Source organism: Fringilla coelebs, assembly GCF_963513975.1.
Source record: "Fringilla coelebs genome assembly, chromosome: 9".
Lineage (NCBI taxonomy): Eukaryota > Metazoa > Chordata > Aves > Passeriformes > Fringillidae > Fringilla > Fringilla coelebs.
The window spans coordinates 16,984,191-17,000,531 of record NC_140067.1 but is presented as its reverse complement, the minus strand read 5'-3'; the positions used below and the strand labels follow the sequence as shown (position 1 = coordinate 17,000,531).

At 44.2% G+C, this 16,341-nt stretch overlaps 2 protein-coding genes across 3 annotated transcripts in view; one reads left to right on the top strand and one right to left on the bottom strand.

Moving 5' to 3' along the window:
- Positions 1–87: 87 nt before the first annotated feature.
- Positions 88–6,616, bottom strand: RPL5 (ribosomal protein L5). The gene is made up of 8 exons (XM_084211743.1): positions 6,509–6,616; positions 5,702–5,771; positions 5,492–5,607; positions 3,896–4,030; positions 3,125–3,327; positions 2,086–2,263; positions 867–955; positions 88–247 (listed from the first exon to the last, which is right to left on the bottom strand). Exons 1-8 carry the CDS (start codon positions 6,509–6,511, stop codon positions 148–150), a joined length of 894 nt encoding a protein of 297 aa, XP_084067869.1. The 5' UTR covers positions 6,512–6,616; the 3' UTR covers positions 88–147.
- A 3,438-nt stretch (positions 6,617–10,054) lies between these two features.
- Positions 10,055–16,341, top strand: part of EVI5 (ecotropic viral integration site 5) — a 70,842-nt gene continuing 64,555 nt past the window's right edge. For both annotated transcript variants that reach the window (XM_084211518.1, XM_084211517.1), the window contains exon 1: positions 10,055–10,172. The gene's annotated coding sequence lies outside the window, so the exon portion shown is untranslated. The remainder of the gene's footprint in view (positions 10,173–16,341) is intronic.

Below are 16,341 nucleotides of genomic sequence, written 5' to 3'. Positions count from 1 at the left end.
AAAGCCCCTTTCGGGTACAGAATACCTAATAAAAAAAAAATCTCTATTTTTATAAACTATACAAATAAGCTGGTCTTACGCAGTTGCTTCCTCAATAAATTTATTGCCACTTTTTCCAAAGCTTCACAGAAAACTGTGGAAGTTGTCTTAGCTCTCCGTTCTACGCTCCTGGGCCCTGAGGAAGCTGGCCTTCTTCTGAGCAACACGGTCTTTCTTTTGGGCAAGAGACATCTTGGGACAGTTCCATCTGTAATAGAAGCATAGTGTGCAGTAGATCCAAAGCAAAAAAGTAGCAGTGCAACACAACTGTGATTAAGAGTGCAGGGGAAAATATATTCCCACTTCTGTAACATGCTTTATTTCCTCATAATGATCTAAGGCTGTAGTAAAACACCACAAAAAGCATGGCTGGACAGTTCCAATTTCTCTAGACAGAAACTGTATTCTCTGTGACTGAAGCACAGACATTATCAAGCCAAATGCAACAGCTGTGTCTTGATTTCTTTTCCCACACACCCTTAAAAATCCAAATAGTTTGGTATTGACAAAATAGTCAATGAGCTCTCAGCTGAAGAGAAGCAGCTTTCCCACTGAAAACACTGGGACCTGAAGGTACACACTGTTCCAGCTATGCAAGCCACAAACATTCTTCTTCTTTGATTTTTTAAATAGTTAAGAGCTCTTGAATTTTATATTCCTACTGCTAATTCTGTATTATCTGCTAATATACAGAACTGCTTGTATCCTAACTGGTCCAGAACACATAACTAATGACATAACTGCAAAACTGCATTACTAGTTTCACTGTAACTAAGATACCTCCAAAAGAGAAGTCACACAGATGTTAGAAAGAACGAGAATTTTACCTCTTTTTCTTGACGTCTCTCTTGGGTTTCTTTTCATGGACTGGATTATCCCGTATAGCAGCATGTGCTTTTTTATACATTTCTTCCATCTTGGGAAAAAAAGGAAAAAAATTAAATTTACCACAGTGGTCCAGTCGTAGGCTTATCAGAAATCCAAGATTCCTGTGCCTGCATTGTCCCCAGGCATACAGTAATGCTGCTCTATCCCAAAGGCAACTCTGGCTCCATAATGGTACAAATTTTAAGAATATCTTTGCTGGTGGTTAATTAAGACCACTAGATCTCAGCTGTGAAAAACTTTTTTAGATGTACAAAGAGCAAGTGTCTATATGGTGACCTAAATCCTAGACTCACTTCATTTGAATACAAGCTATAACTACTATTTGTTTAGAAAGCAGATGAAGTTGGCATTTACATTACTTTCTTTTTATAATTTGTTAGAAAAAACTAGCAACGAGTTAAATTTATAAAAACCCCAAGACCCCAAGGAAATGAAGGGATAGAGAAAGAAGTTTGCTGTAGCCTAAAAAGGGGATATGAGAGAGATTTGTTTTAAAGCTCCAAGATCATTTACTAGGAGAACCAAGCAAGAATATTACAGGCAGCAGGACAAGCCATCTGGAAGGAATTTAATACTTGGAAAAGCCAGAAGAACCACCTCTGTATTCTTACCCATCTTCTAGTATTTTATCAACTCTAAAATGTGAAGCAGTACTAAAATAAAGTGCATTACAGTCTAGACCTTCATGAAATGCTACCTTGGGCTCTCTCTATTCACCTGGAATAGCAGAACTCCTTTCTGTTCTGTCACACAAACAGTACCTCAGATGTCACCCACAATCACATGCTCACCCACAGTTACAAGCACTACATCTGCAGAAATTATAGGCTGTGGGGCAGGATAAGGAAAGAGTAGAGAGTCCATACAGAAACTTCTTATTTCGTTTGTTGGGAAGGGGGGAAAGTGGTCCAGCACAGATTTAGGTCAAGTCTGACTTGTAGGGAGAATATAAAGTTTCACAGCAGGCAAAAAGGTTCCACTTTCAGAAGTTCTACACTAATATTAGAGCCCTTAATGAAGGAAAAAAATATTTTCTTTGCATGGGTAACATACATCATGAGTCACATAATTTTACATATCAGACTTACTAGCATTATTAGAGAAATGCCTATTAGCATCTCTATTTAAATTCCCGAGCTCCAGATGGATGAATCTTACCCCGTCAGGTGTTACGTTGTTCTTTATGTACTGGGAGAACTGTTTCTTGTAGGCATCTTCATCCTCCTCCATCAGGTACCGCATGTAATCGGCCACGTTCTGGCCCATGATGTGCTTGCGGTGAACCTCAGCATTGAACTCTTTGCTCTCCGAGTCGTAGCCAGGGAAACGTTTGGTGCTGTCAAACAGCAGGTACAGTCACATTAAGGCTCTAATGCAGAGGCTAAGATGCACGCTGAAATGACTCATACATCAGATTCTCCTACAGATAACTGAGGGATAGGGCCCTCTTATAAAAAATAAAAATTGGAAGTTTTAAGTTCATCTCAGCTGCCATCAGTCCCGTCTTGAAACACTGCAGTACATCATATACACGCTGTGGACCAACTACAGCATGTTCAGTCACTGCAAGTATCATCACGTAGCAGCCAACTCAAAAAACCTGGAGAATTAGCCAAGAATAGGACAGCATGGGAGAGAGTAGGAAAAGACACACAAGATATCAATAGTTTCTTTCCTCCACTGCTGCTAGCAGAAAGCAGCACTCAGCTGTAATACCAGTGTTAGGTAACAGTCAAAATATCGATGTGGAAATTGGAAATGAAGGTGGACTGCTCAGACTTACTGCTGTACTGACAACTGTAGCAAGTACCAGTGGGCTTATACCTGGTAAGTAATTTTTTCACAGTGAAATTAACACCTACACACAACTTGGTGAAGACTTACACCAAGCAAATACCCTTTGAAGATCTGATAAGGGCATTCACTTGATTTTTGGTAAAAGCAACAAGATAGTTCTTTAGTTTCTACAAGTTTCATAACACCTCAACAGTTCTAAGATTCCCAACAGCACTACCAGAATTGCATTTGTAGATTAAAAACCAACCAACAAAAAACCTCCAAACCCAGAATCTAATTACATAACTATTACTATGTCAGTACAAAATTATTTCAGCATAAATTGATTAGCCTAAGTAGACTGTCACATACAGAAGCATCTCAGGCTAACCATAAAGAAATTCTTTGTAACACACATTACCTATGAGGGATAGACAGCCCCCCGTCCACTGCACCCTTCAGAGCACCAAAGACTTTGTTTCCAGTGGTAGTTCTGGCAAGACCTGCGTCCAGGTAGCATGTAAAAGCACCAGGCTTGCCATCCACACTTTCCACATTGTATTCATCACCAGTTACTTCAACTTGGCCTTCGTAGATCTTATCAAGGCCAAATTTATTCAGAAGCTGTGGGGAAAGAAAACACACTTTTGAAATTCCCTCCATTTATTGATAACAATTTAGAATTACCACTACTTTAAAATGTGAATTTGCAGTAGAATCATGTTTTTAACAAATGTTTTTACAAAAAGTCTGTATCCAATACTAATAACAATGATTCTTAACAACCACCACTGTAAGTGTGCCTGCTAAGTTCCAACCTTCTGTTCCTACAGGTACACCACTGAACTTATTCATGAACCCCTGTGGAAAATGGATGGCTGTTGTTTACATATTTTCAAACTGTACTAGGTGCATTTCTTACATTTTTATCCTCCCTCCATCTCTTTCTCCACCAAACTTAAGGGCTGAGGCATAAAAGTGGGCTGCTGGAGCTGAGACTGCATGCTGTCACACCTTTCCCTGTGACTTGCCAGTCCCAAGACACATCAAATCTATGACAGTAAAGAGCACATGTTATGATTTCGAGAGCCCCAAAGACTCGGTGGGCTGGCACAGCACTGAAGGAAGCTCCCTGTGCTCCCTGCGGGAGCCGGGGCAGCGGCGCAGCAGCCGCAGCCGTGCCCGTACGTACCCTGCGTGCCAGGAGCAGGCCGGTGCAGTAGGCAGCAGCGTAGTTGGTCAGGCCCACCTTGACGCCGTACTTGGGCAGCTCGTGGGCGTAGGCGGCGCACACGATCATGTCCCCCTCGATTCTGGCATAGGCAATCTGGCAACACACAAACGTTAGCGCTTCACCACTGGGGCTCCACGTTCTTCCTCTGACACCTACTCAAGCCAACACGAATGCTGAATCAGAGTGTGCAAAAACTGCCAACTCTGCATGCGAGCTCAAGGAGTGGTGCTGCTTTGGTTTGTTGGGGCGCTGTTTGTTTGTTCTGCCCCTCCCCGTGGTTTGTTTTTGCAAAAGGAGTCATCAACTCCTCAAATAAAGACATAAAGAATTCAAACCTGTATTAGGCCAGCTAAAATGTTTGTCAGCAACCACTGGTAACTACCTTTCCACATAGATCGAGGCCAGAAACTGCCTACAAGAGCAACCTTTCAAAGAATCACTATGAATGGGGATGAATTTCATCCCATTTTCTGATACATCTCAAAAAATACAAGCAGCATGTCAACAGTGGTAGTAACCTTATGGAATAATTTTAATAATCATGGTTCTGAGACTATCATCATCCCAGGGTCTCCTGTGGGACAGCAGGACTATCAGATACGTTTCTGCTGTTCCTTTCATCTATATAATCTTCTCCTTTTGACTCTCACACCTCCTCTCTATACCCAAATGTACACCCGTTTTTCAGGATTCTGACATACTGGAAAGGGACTATCAGTCAGATGTAAGCCCCTGCAACCACTGATTTTCGTTTTGAGTTTCAAAGATAAAATAACCTCATTAACGACTGAACTGTTCTCATCAGATTACTCTAAGAAAAACAAAGTTAAACTTAACTGCTTCTTTTTTGAGCCCAACAACATGTATTTATTATAAAACAGGCATTCCTAACTTTTAAACTTCAAAATTAGTCAAAACATTCTAAAAATTAAACAAGAAAAGCAAGCCACAGTGAGGAACTGCATATGATGCTACAGACAACCGCATATTAATGACCATGAAAAATGCCTACTGTTCTTGTTTACAAGCCTCCTTCAATCTCACAGGACAGCCATCATAAGGCCTCAGAGCTTCATGTGAGCCACAGAACATGGAAACAGAACTCTCAAAAGAGAAGGCACCTTTAGACACAGCACAAGTCAATGGAGGTTAACAGGTCACACTATCAACTTGGTTGTCTTCAGCCAAACAAAAAAAGGCCTCTTTTTGAAGCCCTTTAAATATAGCAAAAAAAACCCAACAACCTCATAGACATCTTCTCTCTCCCAAAAATGTTCTACTTAGCCCAGAATCATTAAAACAGTACAATCTTACACAACAAATAACCTCACAGCCAAAGTGCTAGCACTTGTGAAACCTCTTTTCTACAATGCACACAGTTTATTACTGAAGTTGTGATAACACTGAAGACTGTCTTCCTCTAAGGAGCTGTTTTACAAGACCAACACTGAGCAGATCTGGCCTAAGAAATCCCAGGTGCTCCAAGCCTCCCTCTCTGTGCTGACCTCACCCGGGCAAGGCTGGCAGGTAAGCAGCAAACACCGCGGGCCTCACCTGGCAGATGATGTCCCTGTTGGTAACGCGCACAATCATCCTGTATTTAGGAGTGTTGTACTTGTTTTTATCTTGAATAACCAAACGTTTGCGAGCATAGTAGTCCGTTTTTCCCTCTGAAAAACAACAGATGCAGTGTGCAAAATGCGTGCACAAAGTAGGACTATTCACCAAGGACATTTAATTGTGTTACAATTAATTAATTAATACCTCTCCTTCTCCTGAATTTCACTTGGTATCTCTTGAAGTACGCCTTATTCTTGACAACTTTCACAAACCCCTTGGATAAGAAACATAAACTATGTGTTATTAAGGTATAACCCTGTAAGCCAACACCATTCTAACTTAACGTGCCATGAATAAAACCATAGTGCAATCAGGAATTAAATAGATTTTCTTGTATGCTTAGATTAAAAGAGGACGATAAAAATGAAATGAAAAAAAAAAACCACCCGGCACATCAAAACCCATGAATTTTACCCCTCCACAGGAACTAATGTTTCAAGAGAAAACCAAAGTGTATCTTTTAACAAAGTATCTTTCAACTGAAGGCCCGTCCGCACGGACAGGAGCAATGCCTGCGCTCATTTCCTGTCACTCCCGCACAGCCGTGACTTCTCTGGCACGTTCTACCACGGAGCCGCTTCCCCCGCAGCCCCCCGCCCTCAGCCGGTCCGACTATCGCACCCCGAGGCCCGGCGCGGCTGCTGCAGGGCACCGCGGGCTCTATCAGCCCCGGCCCCGCGGCTCGGCCCCGACCGGGCCGCCGGCGGTGGGACCCCGCAGGTCGCGGCCCATGGGGACAGCGCAGCCGGTAACGGGGCCGGGTCGGGCCCCGCTGGAGCCCCTCGAGCCGCCCGCGGCGCAGCCCCTTCAGAACGGCAGCCATTGCCACGCCGGCGCCGGGCGGCCGCCCCGAGCCCGCGACAATCGGGCTCCATCCGTGCGGACAGCGCGGCGCGGCAAGCGCGGAACGATGGACGCGATGCCGCCGAGCCCCCCCGTGCCGGTACCGACCATCGTGCCAGGCACTGTCCGGTCCCTCAGGCCGGGGCCCGCTCCGCACAACGACTGCGCTCCGCAGCAAACGGGAAAAGGCCGCGCGCGCCGCGCAGCCGCAGCTCCTGCCCTGCCCGGCGGGGCGGGGCCGCGCGGGCGCCGTGCTGCCCCCTGCCGGCCCGGCGGACCGACCGCGGGCGGTGCGAGCAGCGCCGTGCGGCACGGGCGGCTCCCGCCGGGATCGCTGCCTGCGCTGCCCGCCCGGCCGCCGGAACCCCCGGAGCACGGGCCCGGAGCCCCGCGGGTGCCGCCGCACCGCCAGCACTGCCTCCCGCCGGAGCCCCTCACTTCAGGAGGGACACTGAAGTGCTGGAGCGAGTCCGGAGAAAGGAAACGGAGCTGGGGACTGAAGGGTCCTGTGAGGAGCAACTGAGCGAGTTTAGCCTGGAGAGGAGGCTTAGGAGAGACCTTGTCACTCTCTATGACTGCCTGAGAGGATGTTATAGTAACTTGGAACTTGGCCTTTTCTGCCAGGCAGGCAGCAATAGGACAAGAGGACGTCGTCTAAAGCTGCACTAGGGGAGGTTTAGGATGGACATTGGGAGGATTTTCGCCACAGAAAGGGTGATTAGACGTTGGAATGGGCGGCCCAGGAAGCTGATGGAGTCACCATCCCTGGAAGGGTTTAAGACTGGACATGGTACTCAGTGCCATGATTTAGTTGACAAGGAGGTGTTCAGTCAAAGCTCTGATTTGATGATCTCAGAGGTCTTTTCCAACTTAATTGCTTCTGTAATATCAGAGAAACACAATGTTGAGGAAAAAGTAATATTGCTGTCTATGTCTACACACAATGCATGATCACTTCCAAGTCTCCTTATGTTAAATGACTGGGTAGTTATTAGCCAGAGATACATCACAGAGAAGGGGTTCTTAAACACAAGAAAATCCATGGATTTGGTCTTTCAAAAAGTCACCATTTATGTATATGTTATAGAATTTTAATTCCCTTCATTTTATAGGGAAAATTCTCACAACCAACCAAGCAGCAAGTAATTAATAACATCAAACCAACCAAAATCTCAAATCAATACTGTTCCTACAATAAATTATAGCTGCTTGGGATTATTGATATTTGATGCATTAAAGTAAGAATATAGACTTGCACATATATATACACTGGATCAAACAGGTCAAATGCATCAGGTTTCTTGATGTTGTCAGGCAATAGTGAATCCTCATTCCTGATGCATTTGTCTGGTTATGCTCATTCATTTCACTAAAAAAATACCAACATTCCACTTAGCTAGTTATATGCAAGCCAATATTTTAAAAATATTAGTTTGATATAAATAACCAATAAAATGAAAGAAAAAAAAAATGTTTACTACATCAGGCAAATACCAGCATGGCTCCTACTTGGTAGGGACCTGCCAGCTTTGGAAGTAATTTAAGTGTCTGAAAGGATGTTGTACCAAATGGAGATTTGCCTCTCCTCCCTGGCAACTAGTGACAAGAGAACATAGCCTCGAACCGTGCCAGGGAGGTTCAGGTTGAATATCAGAAGGAATTTTTTGACTCAAAAGGTAGTTAGGCTTTGGAAGTGGCTGCCCAGGGAGGTGGCATAGTCAGGATCCCAGGAGGAGTTCAAGAAATGGCGGATGTGGCACTTAGTGCCTTGGCCTAATTGACAAGGCAGTGATCAAAGGTTGGACTCAACGATCTTGGAGATCTTTTCAACCTAATGGAAAAATGATTCTGTGATCTAAGAATGAATTTTAGAAAGTTCAGAATTCTATGTGCTTTTCAATTTGTACAGAAAATATCTCTAGAAGAGCACATATTTTTTTCTCCCCTCTGGCAAATAAATCTTCAAAAAGTCTTCAAAAAGTCTGCTGCTACTGCTGGGCAATTACTTCCATGACAAATGCCTCACACACAATGGTATCATAACCAAGACTTGTTAATCCTTTTGTTAAACAAGGAAAAACAAAATCTTCTCCGTAAGAAAGCTTTTTTTCTCCTCAGGGAGCTCACCACGGCAAAAATCAGCCTGTTAACCTACCACACCCACATTACCACCCTGCAAAATGGAGACTCCAGCTGGGTTTATTAGCCCCACCCCAGCATCTCTTACAAATTCAGGGTGAATGGCTCCTCTGAGCTTTTTTTCCCTCTGGCTTTTAGTGGCAATGTTTGTTGGAAGGGTGACTGCTCTTCACACACACTCTGAACACGTTAAGGTAAAAGCTAGTATTTTCAACGCTTTAATGAAGTACCTTTTATTTGTGTCACATTGATGGGGGGAAAGTAAAAGCTTTCTTTTTTTCCTTGAATGCTATTTTTCAATTTCTCTTGTATGTGATATTTTTACTTAGGTGTGTTCTAGAGAGCAAGGTATCAAGTAAGGGTTTTAGAGCAGTGTCTAGTACTTAAAAGTCTCTTAGACTGGCAAAACTGATGCTTGGAGCAGCTTCTGCAAGCAGGGACTCTCTCCCGTTTGTCTGCAGAGGACTCAAGGCAGTAAGGCTGTTGTCTGTGACTGGACTGACCCTTGTGGTCACTTGTAGGATTGTTTTGGATCTTTTCTGCTGTTGCTTGCAGGAGCGACAGCCTTATTTCAATGAAAAAAGAGTTTGGCTGAAGGCCTGGCAATAGCCTATCCCTGCTATGGCTGCATACTTTTTTTTAAGAGTGTATTCTTTGCATACTTGGCTATAAAGTAGTATTGTAGAGTACTGTATGTATTCTGGTACTGTTGGGATTACTTTCATAAATTTTTCAAAAATAAAATTTATTTATTAAAGGTCTTATTAGAATTCTTCCAAATGAAAATTTCTGTATGGTTTTGTCTAGGAGCTTCTACTCACTGTAGAAGGACAATGGCGAATGGGCTCATTATTAGATGGGGAGCTGCTCCGGGCAGACAGTCTCTCAACTGTTTGTGTAACCTAATCGGCATCTGGCTGAAACGTGTCTGACAAACGAGCCTAGGGACGGGCCCGTCTAGCCCGAGGCGCCGGTGCTCCCGAAGAACGCGTTACCGTAGCAGCTTCTAGCGTAGAGACGGCGTTATGGAGATGCCCGGGCACACACTCTGATTACACCAAACCCAGCTTTCCGCCGAGCAGGGGCTTCGCCTCTTGCGGCGTTGCCGCCGCGGTGCCTTCGTGCCGCTGCCGTGAGGAGCGAGTGCGGCCGGCGGGGACGCCGTGACCCGGGGCCGGTCGGGGGGCTCGGCTCACGGCCCGGGGCCGTGCGGAGGCGGCAGCGGTGACACAGCGGGCGACCCGCGCGAGGGCAGCACGCGAGCGACCCGCACGCTGCGGAGAGGGCTCGCCGCCCGGCCTTCCAGGGTACGGCACCGGGAGCCCCGAGACCCGCGGGGAGAGCCGTGGCACCGCCCGGAAGCAGCGCCGGTGGGTTCCCGCCGGCGGACCCGCGGGCTCCGGCCGCCCGCGGGCAGCGCGGCTGGGCAGAGCCGCCGCCCGCCCCTCCCGGGGGGCCAGCGGGGCCGGGGCTGCCCCTCGCGGCGGCTGCGCGCTCAGTGCGCCTGCGCGCGGCGCGGGCAGGGACGTGGCCCGGGAGCCGGGGCCGGCGGAGCGGCGCGCGGGGCTCGGCGGGGCGCGGACGCCGATGCCCGCACGCGCCGCCGCTTCCCGCAGCGGGCACCGCTCCCAAGGTGAGGCGCGCCGGGCGCGCGGCCCCGCCGCGGGGGCGGCCGGGCCCGGGCGGGGCACTGCACGGCACGGCACGGCGATCGCGGCCGCGCTGTCCCGTCCCCTCGGGCGACGGCGGGGCCGAGCGGTGCCGGGGCAGCGCCGGCCGCCCCCGCCCGGGCTCTCCTGGTGCGGTGGGCGGCAGAGCGGGCGGCACTGCCGGGCAGGGAGCGTCCGCGCCGGGCGGGGTACGGGGAGGCCGCGCTGCGCGGCCCTGCCCGGCTCGGGGGCCGCGGGGCCGGCGTGTCCCGGCCCCTCCGCGCCTCGGCCCGGCGGGGCACGAGTGGGCAGCGGGCGCGGTGGAAGTGCCCTGAGGCACCGGCCGCGGGAGGGGCTGCGGCCCGGGGAGCCTCCGGCGGGTCTGTCTGCAGAGGGCGAGTTCTTCCTTGCCTTATCAGTGTAACGCCGGGCCGGGAACCCCCAGGTCTGTCGTTCTTGAGCGAGATAATTTTCGGTTTTCAAATACGAGAACTCCAGCTGCATCAGCCTGAACGTGATTATATAATGAGGGTAAAAAGTCGATAATAACGTTCTGGGTACTTATATATTCCAGGTTTAGTTTGTCAGTTATGGCCGTGCTTCTGTCCTTCTATCTAACACCTGCTAATCGTCAGCATTGATAAAGCAGTTTTGTGGCGAAGCAGAAGTTGGCTTATCCGATTTTCAATTTCCAGCGTGAGCTGCCATTAACACTGCATGCATGAAAACACTGTACTCCATATCAGTCTAGGATAGCTTTCTTTTTCAAAGATCACATACAAAAGACGTAGAAAGGAGACGCTAACATAGAGAAGGACAGATAATATTCAATATGTTTTTCTTATCTCCTAAAGTATTTGCAAAAAAATTATTTTTCTAAATTCACTTTGCTTCGTGTGCCTAAAGGAAATGGCAGTTGGATCTTGTTTGGTTTACTGGTAGATAGCATTAAAATGTTTTTAGAAATGTGCTTGTTTATTTTCTCTTCCCTTTCCCAGTGTCAGCTTTGATCACAGCTCTGTATTTATGCTTATAAAGATTTAAGGCTTATTTTGAAATGCATAGATATGAGTTCTTTCTCAACTAAGGATTAGGAGAGGAAATAGAGACAGCCGGTGAAAGAAGGGCATGATCAGGAGGAAAGCACTCAGTATTATGAGTCAGCATTGCCTGAATTTTATCAAGTGGGCTGACAGCAGCTGTAGTGATTGTCACTGAGTGTCCATCCAGCCCCACAGTAGTTTGAAGAGGAACAGATGTTTAGAGAAGAAGGCTTCAACAGAATAGCCCTACTTCCTTCACGTATCTCTTCCTGCACTCCCACAGGTTGAGGCTTAAGCACTTCTTGAGCTACAGCAGGTGGCTTGGATATTTTGTTTTGGCAATGTTGGTTTGTTTGGTTGTGTTTTTTTGAATTGCTCTTCATATCTTTGTCTTTTGTGGACTTGTTGAATTGCTGTTGAACAAGTAAGCAGGAGGTGGTTGGAGTAGTTGAAAGGAAGAGATAGGAGAACAGCCCTTCCAGATTTATAGCAGAAGAAGGGATGGAGAAAGTGACATGCCTAGTTACTGTCAGCTTATTTTCTGGGTAAGACTGGTAGTAAACAGAGAAGTTTTAAAAATGTGAAGACAAGTTCTTTGTCATTAAAAAACTTTGTTTACATGCTTACTTTGCTATTTCAAGGTTCTAATATCGCAATTTAGAAGGGGGGAAACAGCTGAGTTGGGGGTATGCATACTTAAGTTTTTTTACCCTTTCTTACTCTTAAGTTTCCTTAACTTGTAGAAAAAAGAAATTCTAATTCTTAAGAAACAGACAAAATGTAACATTTTGCATATAATTTTAAGTGTCAAGTGCATAGTTTATAAGAAAAAAAATATTTTCTGGTTGATCCAAGAAACAATAATAAAAACTAACCCTGAGTTTATGAATGTTGCTTTCTAAACCAGCCTATACTTGCTTTGATTATAAACTCTTAATTCTTTTTTGTTGACCCAGTTAAAACAGTAACAGTTTTAGAAAAGGCAGATAGTAAATATTATAGTAATATGTCATTTTAAGTTGTGAAATGTTTTCCCTGAAGTTCTTGAATATGTCACTGAAGTTTGTAGGTAGCATACTGAATTCAGCCTTGTGGCTTCTGTGTTTGTAACACTCCCCATCACGTGTTGCCAGTGTTTGGGCTCCTTTAAGCTGGGAATACTGTCTTGCTTTCATTGTAGTGATCTCTGCTCAAGTGTTTGTTGACTTGCATTGGAGTGCATCCTTTCCTTCTCCAGCCAGTGGTGGTTGCACAAATTGGGTTGTTGGTGATGGATAGAACCTGGGCCCTGCTCTGCCTCTGCTCATTTTACACATGGCCGTGATGTGGTTTTGTCATGTGTGTGCATAGAAACAGTCTGCTCAGAGCAGCAGAAGTGATTTAGTGAATTGTCACTCTTCCATAATTAATGTCCTCTGACTGCTGAGAACTCTGGAAACTATTCAGTTTAGCCATCAAGTGGTGTTTTGGGGATGGCCTAGGAAGTGTTGAGCCTGCTCTAGGGTTCAGGCAATGGATCTCCTTTCAGTCACGATGACAGTGATGATGTTGACAATGTGACTGTCACCTTTGTTTTTTAATTGTCTGTAGGAGTGATCCTCCCCAGTCCCTGTGAGGCAGCTGTATATTTGGGGTTGAAGTGTAATACTAAGGTGGGTCTTTATTCTAGACAAGAAGTAAGGTGGTGTGATAGAATGACTGTGGACACCTATTTTGTCCTAATTTTCAACTTGGAAAGCAGCCAAAAGCCATCATCAAATATCTGTTCTTTTGCCTGAACAAACCTTACCTGTCTCTGATGGGTTCTGTTACTTTATCATCTTGTCTGACCAGTATTGCTTTTGCTTCTATGGTTCAATCCTTTGAAAAAAAAAAAAGAAAGAAAAATCCAAACTTAATATTTTGATAGTAGTCTGTGTTCATGTATTCTGCCATATGGTAAGCTACTCATCTTCCCAAACTCCTGAGTTTTCTTATGGCCTATTGTCATGTCTAAATCTTAGTGATTCTTAGCATAGCATTAAATGTGTTTGATGACATCATAACATGATCTTAGAATTCTGACTCATCAGTGTCTTATACTGCATTAACTATGTATTTTTTCATTGTTTTCATCAGGCTGGCAGATGGGGTCAGTCTTTCAGTAGTGGATTGTTGTTGCCATAAATTACTGTACACTTGTAGCCAAGAAGATGTTAGAGGAGCTTACTGTTAATTTTTGTTTTAGAAGGCTAAAACCATCAAATGTCACTTAAAATGGGTGTAAAAACTTATTAGTTAGCCAAAACCTTACATTTTGAACGTGTACTGTTGACATAACTGTTGTGTAGAAGTTAGGTTTATGTGTTTCACTTTTCATGCATTCTTGATTATATGTAGCTCAAGCAGTGAACTACTTCCAGGCATAGTAAAAAGAAATTCCAGCTTCTATGCTGTCTGAAACTGCAGAGCTAAAAATATTTATTGAGCAAAGTAATTTTTTTCCTCCATTAGAATGCATTACTGGTGGAACTTTATGGGTCTGGCTGAAGTCTTAGTATTTCCCAGCCCTTTGGAGAAAGAGTTGTGATCAGTCTTTCTAAGACACGATTGCAAAAGCAAGTTTAAATTTCATAATGAGATACATTAAGTTAAAATGGACCTGGTATTTTTATGTGAACTTTTTGGTGTCAGGCTGACAAGAAAAATCATGTTTCATTGATCTCCTTTCGTTTTTCCCGTTTTGAAAGAAGTAAACAGGCCCTTATTTCCAAATAAAAGTGCAGAAGTCAGTGGCCAACTAATCAGAACAAAACTGACTTCATTTGATGATGAGACGATACATCATTTCTCTGAAGAGCCATTTCCCTCTTCTTTATTAAATATCTAAGGAAAATTAGATTTCTCTGTGCTGTGCTCAGAGATGGCTGCTGGAGTGCTATTACAGACTTGAATAGCGTGGAGGGAGACCCTGCCACGGCACAAAAGTACACTGCTTCCAGTTATGCTGTAAGTGCTTGTGTAGGCAAGTCATGGCTATGGTAAGTAAATCAGTGGGCAAAATTGAATATTACTGCAGGGTCACAGATGTTGGCATGGATTGTGTTAAAAGAATTGACTGTTGGTGTTTGCAGCTGTGTTTATATTTGCTCTGTTTACTGGATAGCTTGGACACCTTTCCTTTGTGGAAATTACTAATTAGTTATGCTTCTCACTGCTGAAACTTTTAGTCTATTTCTTGTCTGTCAGCAGCTGCAGGTTGCAATGAGCTGTAGTTCACAAGAAAGGTTGGCTACCAGTCAGTAGTTTAGAAACTGTTTCTTTTGAGTGTAACTGATAGAAAGGTGGTCTTTTAGCTGATCATTTGAAGGAGAGGAATATTCTGAAGGTGAGGGTCTCACCAACCTCTGACATGTGGTTTTTTTTTTTTTCTGGGAAGTAATTAATAAAGTTTTAAGTGTTACCATATTGCATGAAGGACGTGCTTATGTCCTTTGGTTTTTCCGTTAAGCCTCATTTTTCATACATCCCTTTGGGAAGGGAACTGTGCACAGCCTGGTGAATGAGAGATGAAAATTTTGGCTCTAACCTGCGCATTGTGTTTATCTGGTCTCTGTAAAAAGGAGCATTTAGACCTAGAAAATTCTTGAGCTGCTAGTATGTAAACCAAGTTGCATGGAATGGTAGGTTTTCATATATCAGAAACGAAATCCTTTTAAACTTACCAATTGAACTACTTGTAAATTTGTATCCTTTTTAAATGAAGAGTTGCGTTAAAAACATTGAATTTGCTTAAGGGGTAGTGAAGGTTTAAAAATAGGTCTCAAAATTATTTCTCACTTCCAAAATACGGACCTAAAGCTTTTAGTAAATTTAACTGCGTTTGTGCGCTTTTGTTTATTTCTGTCCTAATGCAGTGTAGATGCTAGACCTGCCTCCTTTCCAGGAGGAAGCTAGGCTTTGGGGAATGAGAAGGAAAGTAAAATCTGTAGAAAGGATATACAATTACAAACATGTGTGCTTTGGAGTGTGTTACTCTTTTGTAAGGGCCTGATGATACTTGAACTCCAGTTAAATAATTGAGTTGCATTTTACTGAAAAGACAAAACCCCTAAATCTTCCAATCTATTGCATAAAAAAACTTGACAAAATTGATTTTATTTTAGCTGGTTAATCTGATTGTTGCCTCTGTTTTGTTAGCCAAGGGGATAGGTCCTTCAAGTTCCTGTGTGTGTCATTGACATGCTGAACTTCAAATACAGAGAAATTTTGCAGACTGAGGTCTAAGAGAACAAAGGAAGTTTTCTGTTAAAGGTTTTTACTGTAGTTCATCAGTATTTTCTCTTGCAGCTCTGAGGAGCTCTCAGCCATCTTGGGTACAAAAGCACTGTATCTAATTTTTTTCCCTTGAAAGAAGACCTCAGTTTCTTGAAGGTTGTTACATTCCTGTATCAGGCATGAAATTTTTTTTTGCTAAAGGACCATCTCTAGATGGACAGAAAATAGTGTCAGCAAAAGCACTGTTGGTTTATCTTCTCAGCACACTGGGACAATGCCTGACTGTAAACCGACTGGTAATTAAAAACCTGGAATTGTTCTTGGAAAGAAATGAAGTTTAGTACAGCTTGGTCAGTGATGGAAATGATACTCATATGACTTTTAGCAATGGTTTCAACCTTTAGTGCGTTGCTACACCATTTCTAATGAAGTTCCTCTTTAAAGCACCTCATATATTAGTTGTACATGTGAACTGACACTTCAGCTTTCTGTGGACCATCAAAACCCCATTACATTTTAGTCAGATTATGAGTTTTAAAAATGATGCTACACTCAGCTTTGATAGCCTAAATTTTATACAATCTAAAATGTTAGACTGCTTTATTTTTTTGTTTCAGAAAGACTTGGAAAGCTAGTGTGTATCAAGTGAAATGGAAATTAGGGAATGGTAGCCACGATATTCCGAACTATTGTTAGGTTATATTACAAGAAAAATCAGGAATATGAGCATAAGTGAGGACTTCTCACTCATGCTTTGGCAGAAATCAGTTATGAACTTTGTGTAAAAGACCCAAATGAAGTTTATAGTGAAGCCATGTTTGAGCCCTGAATTAGAATTTTAGCTTGTAAGGGA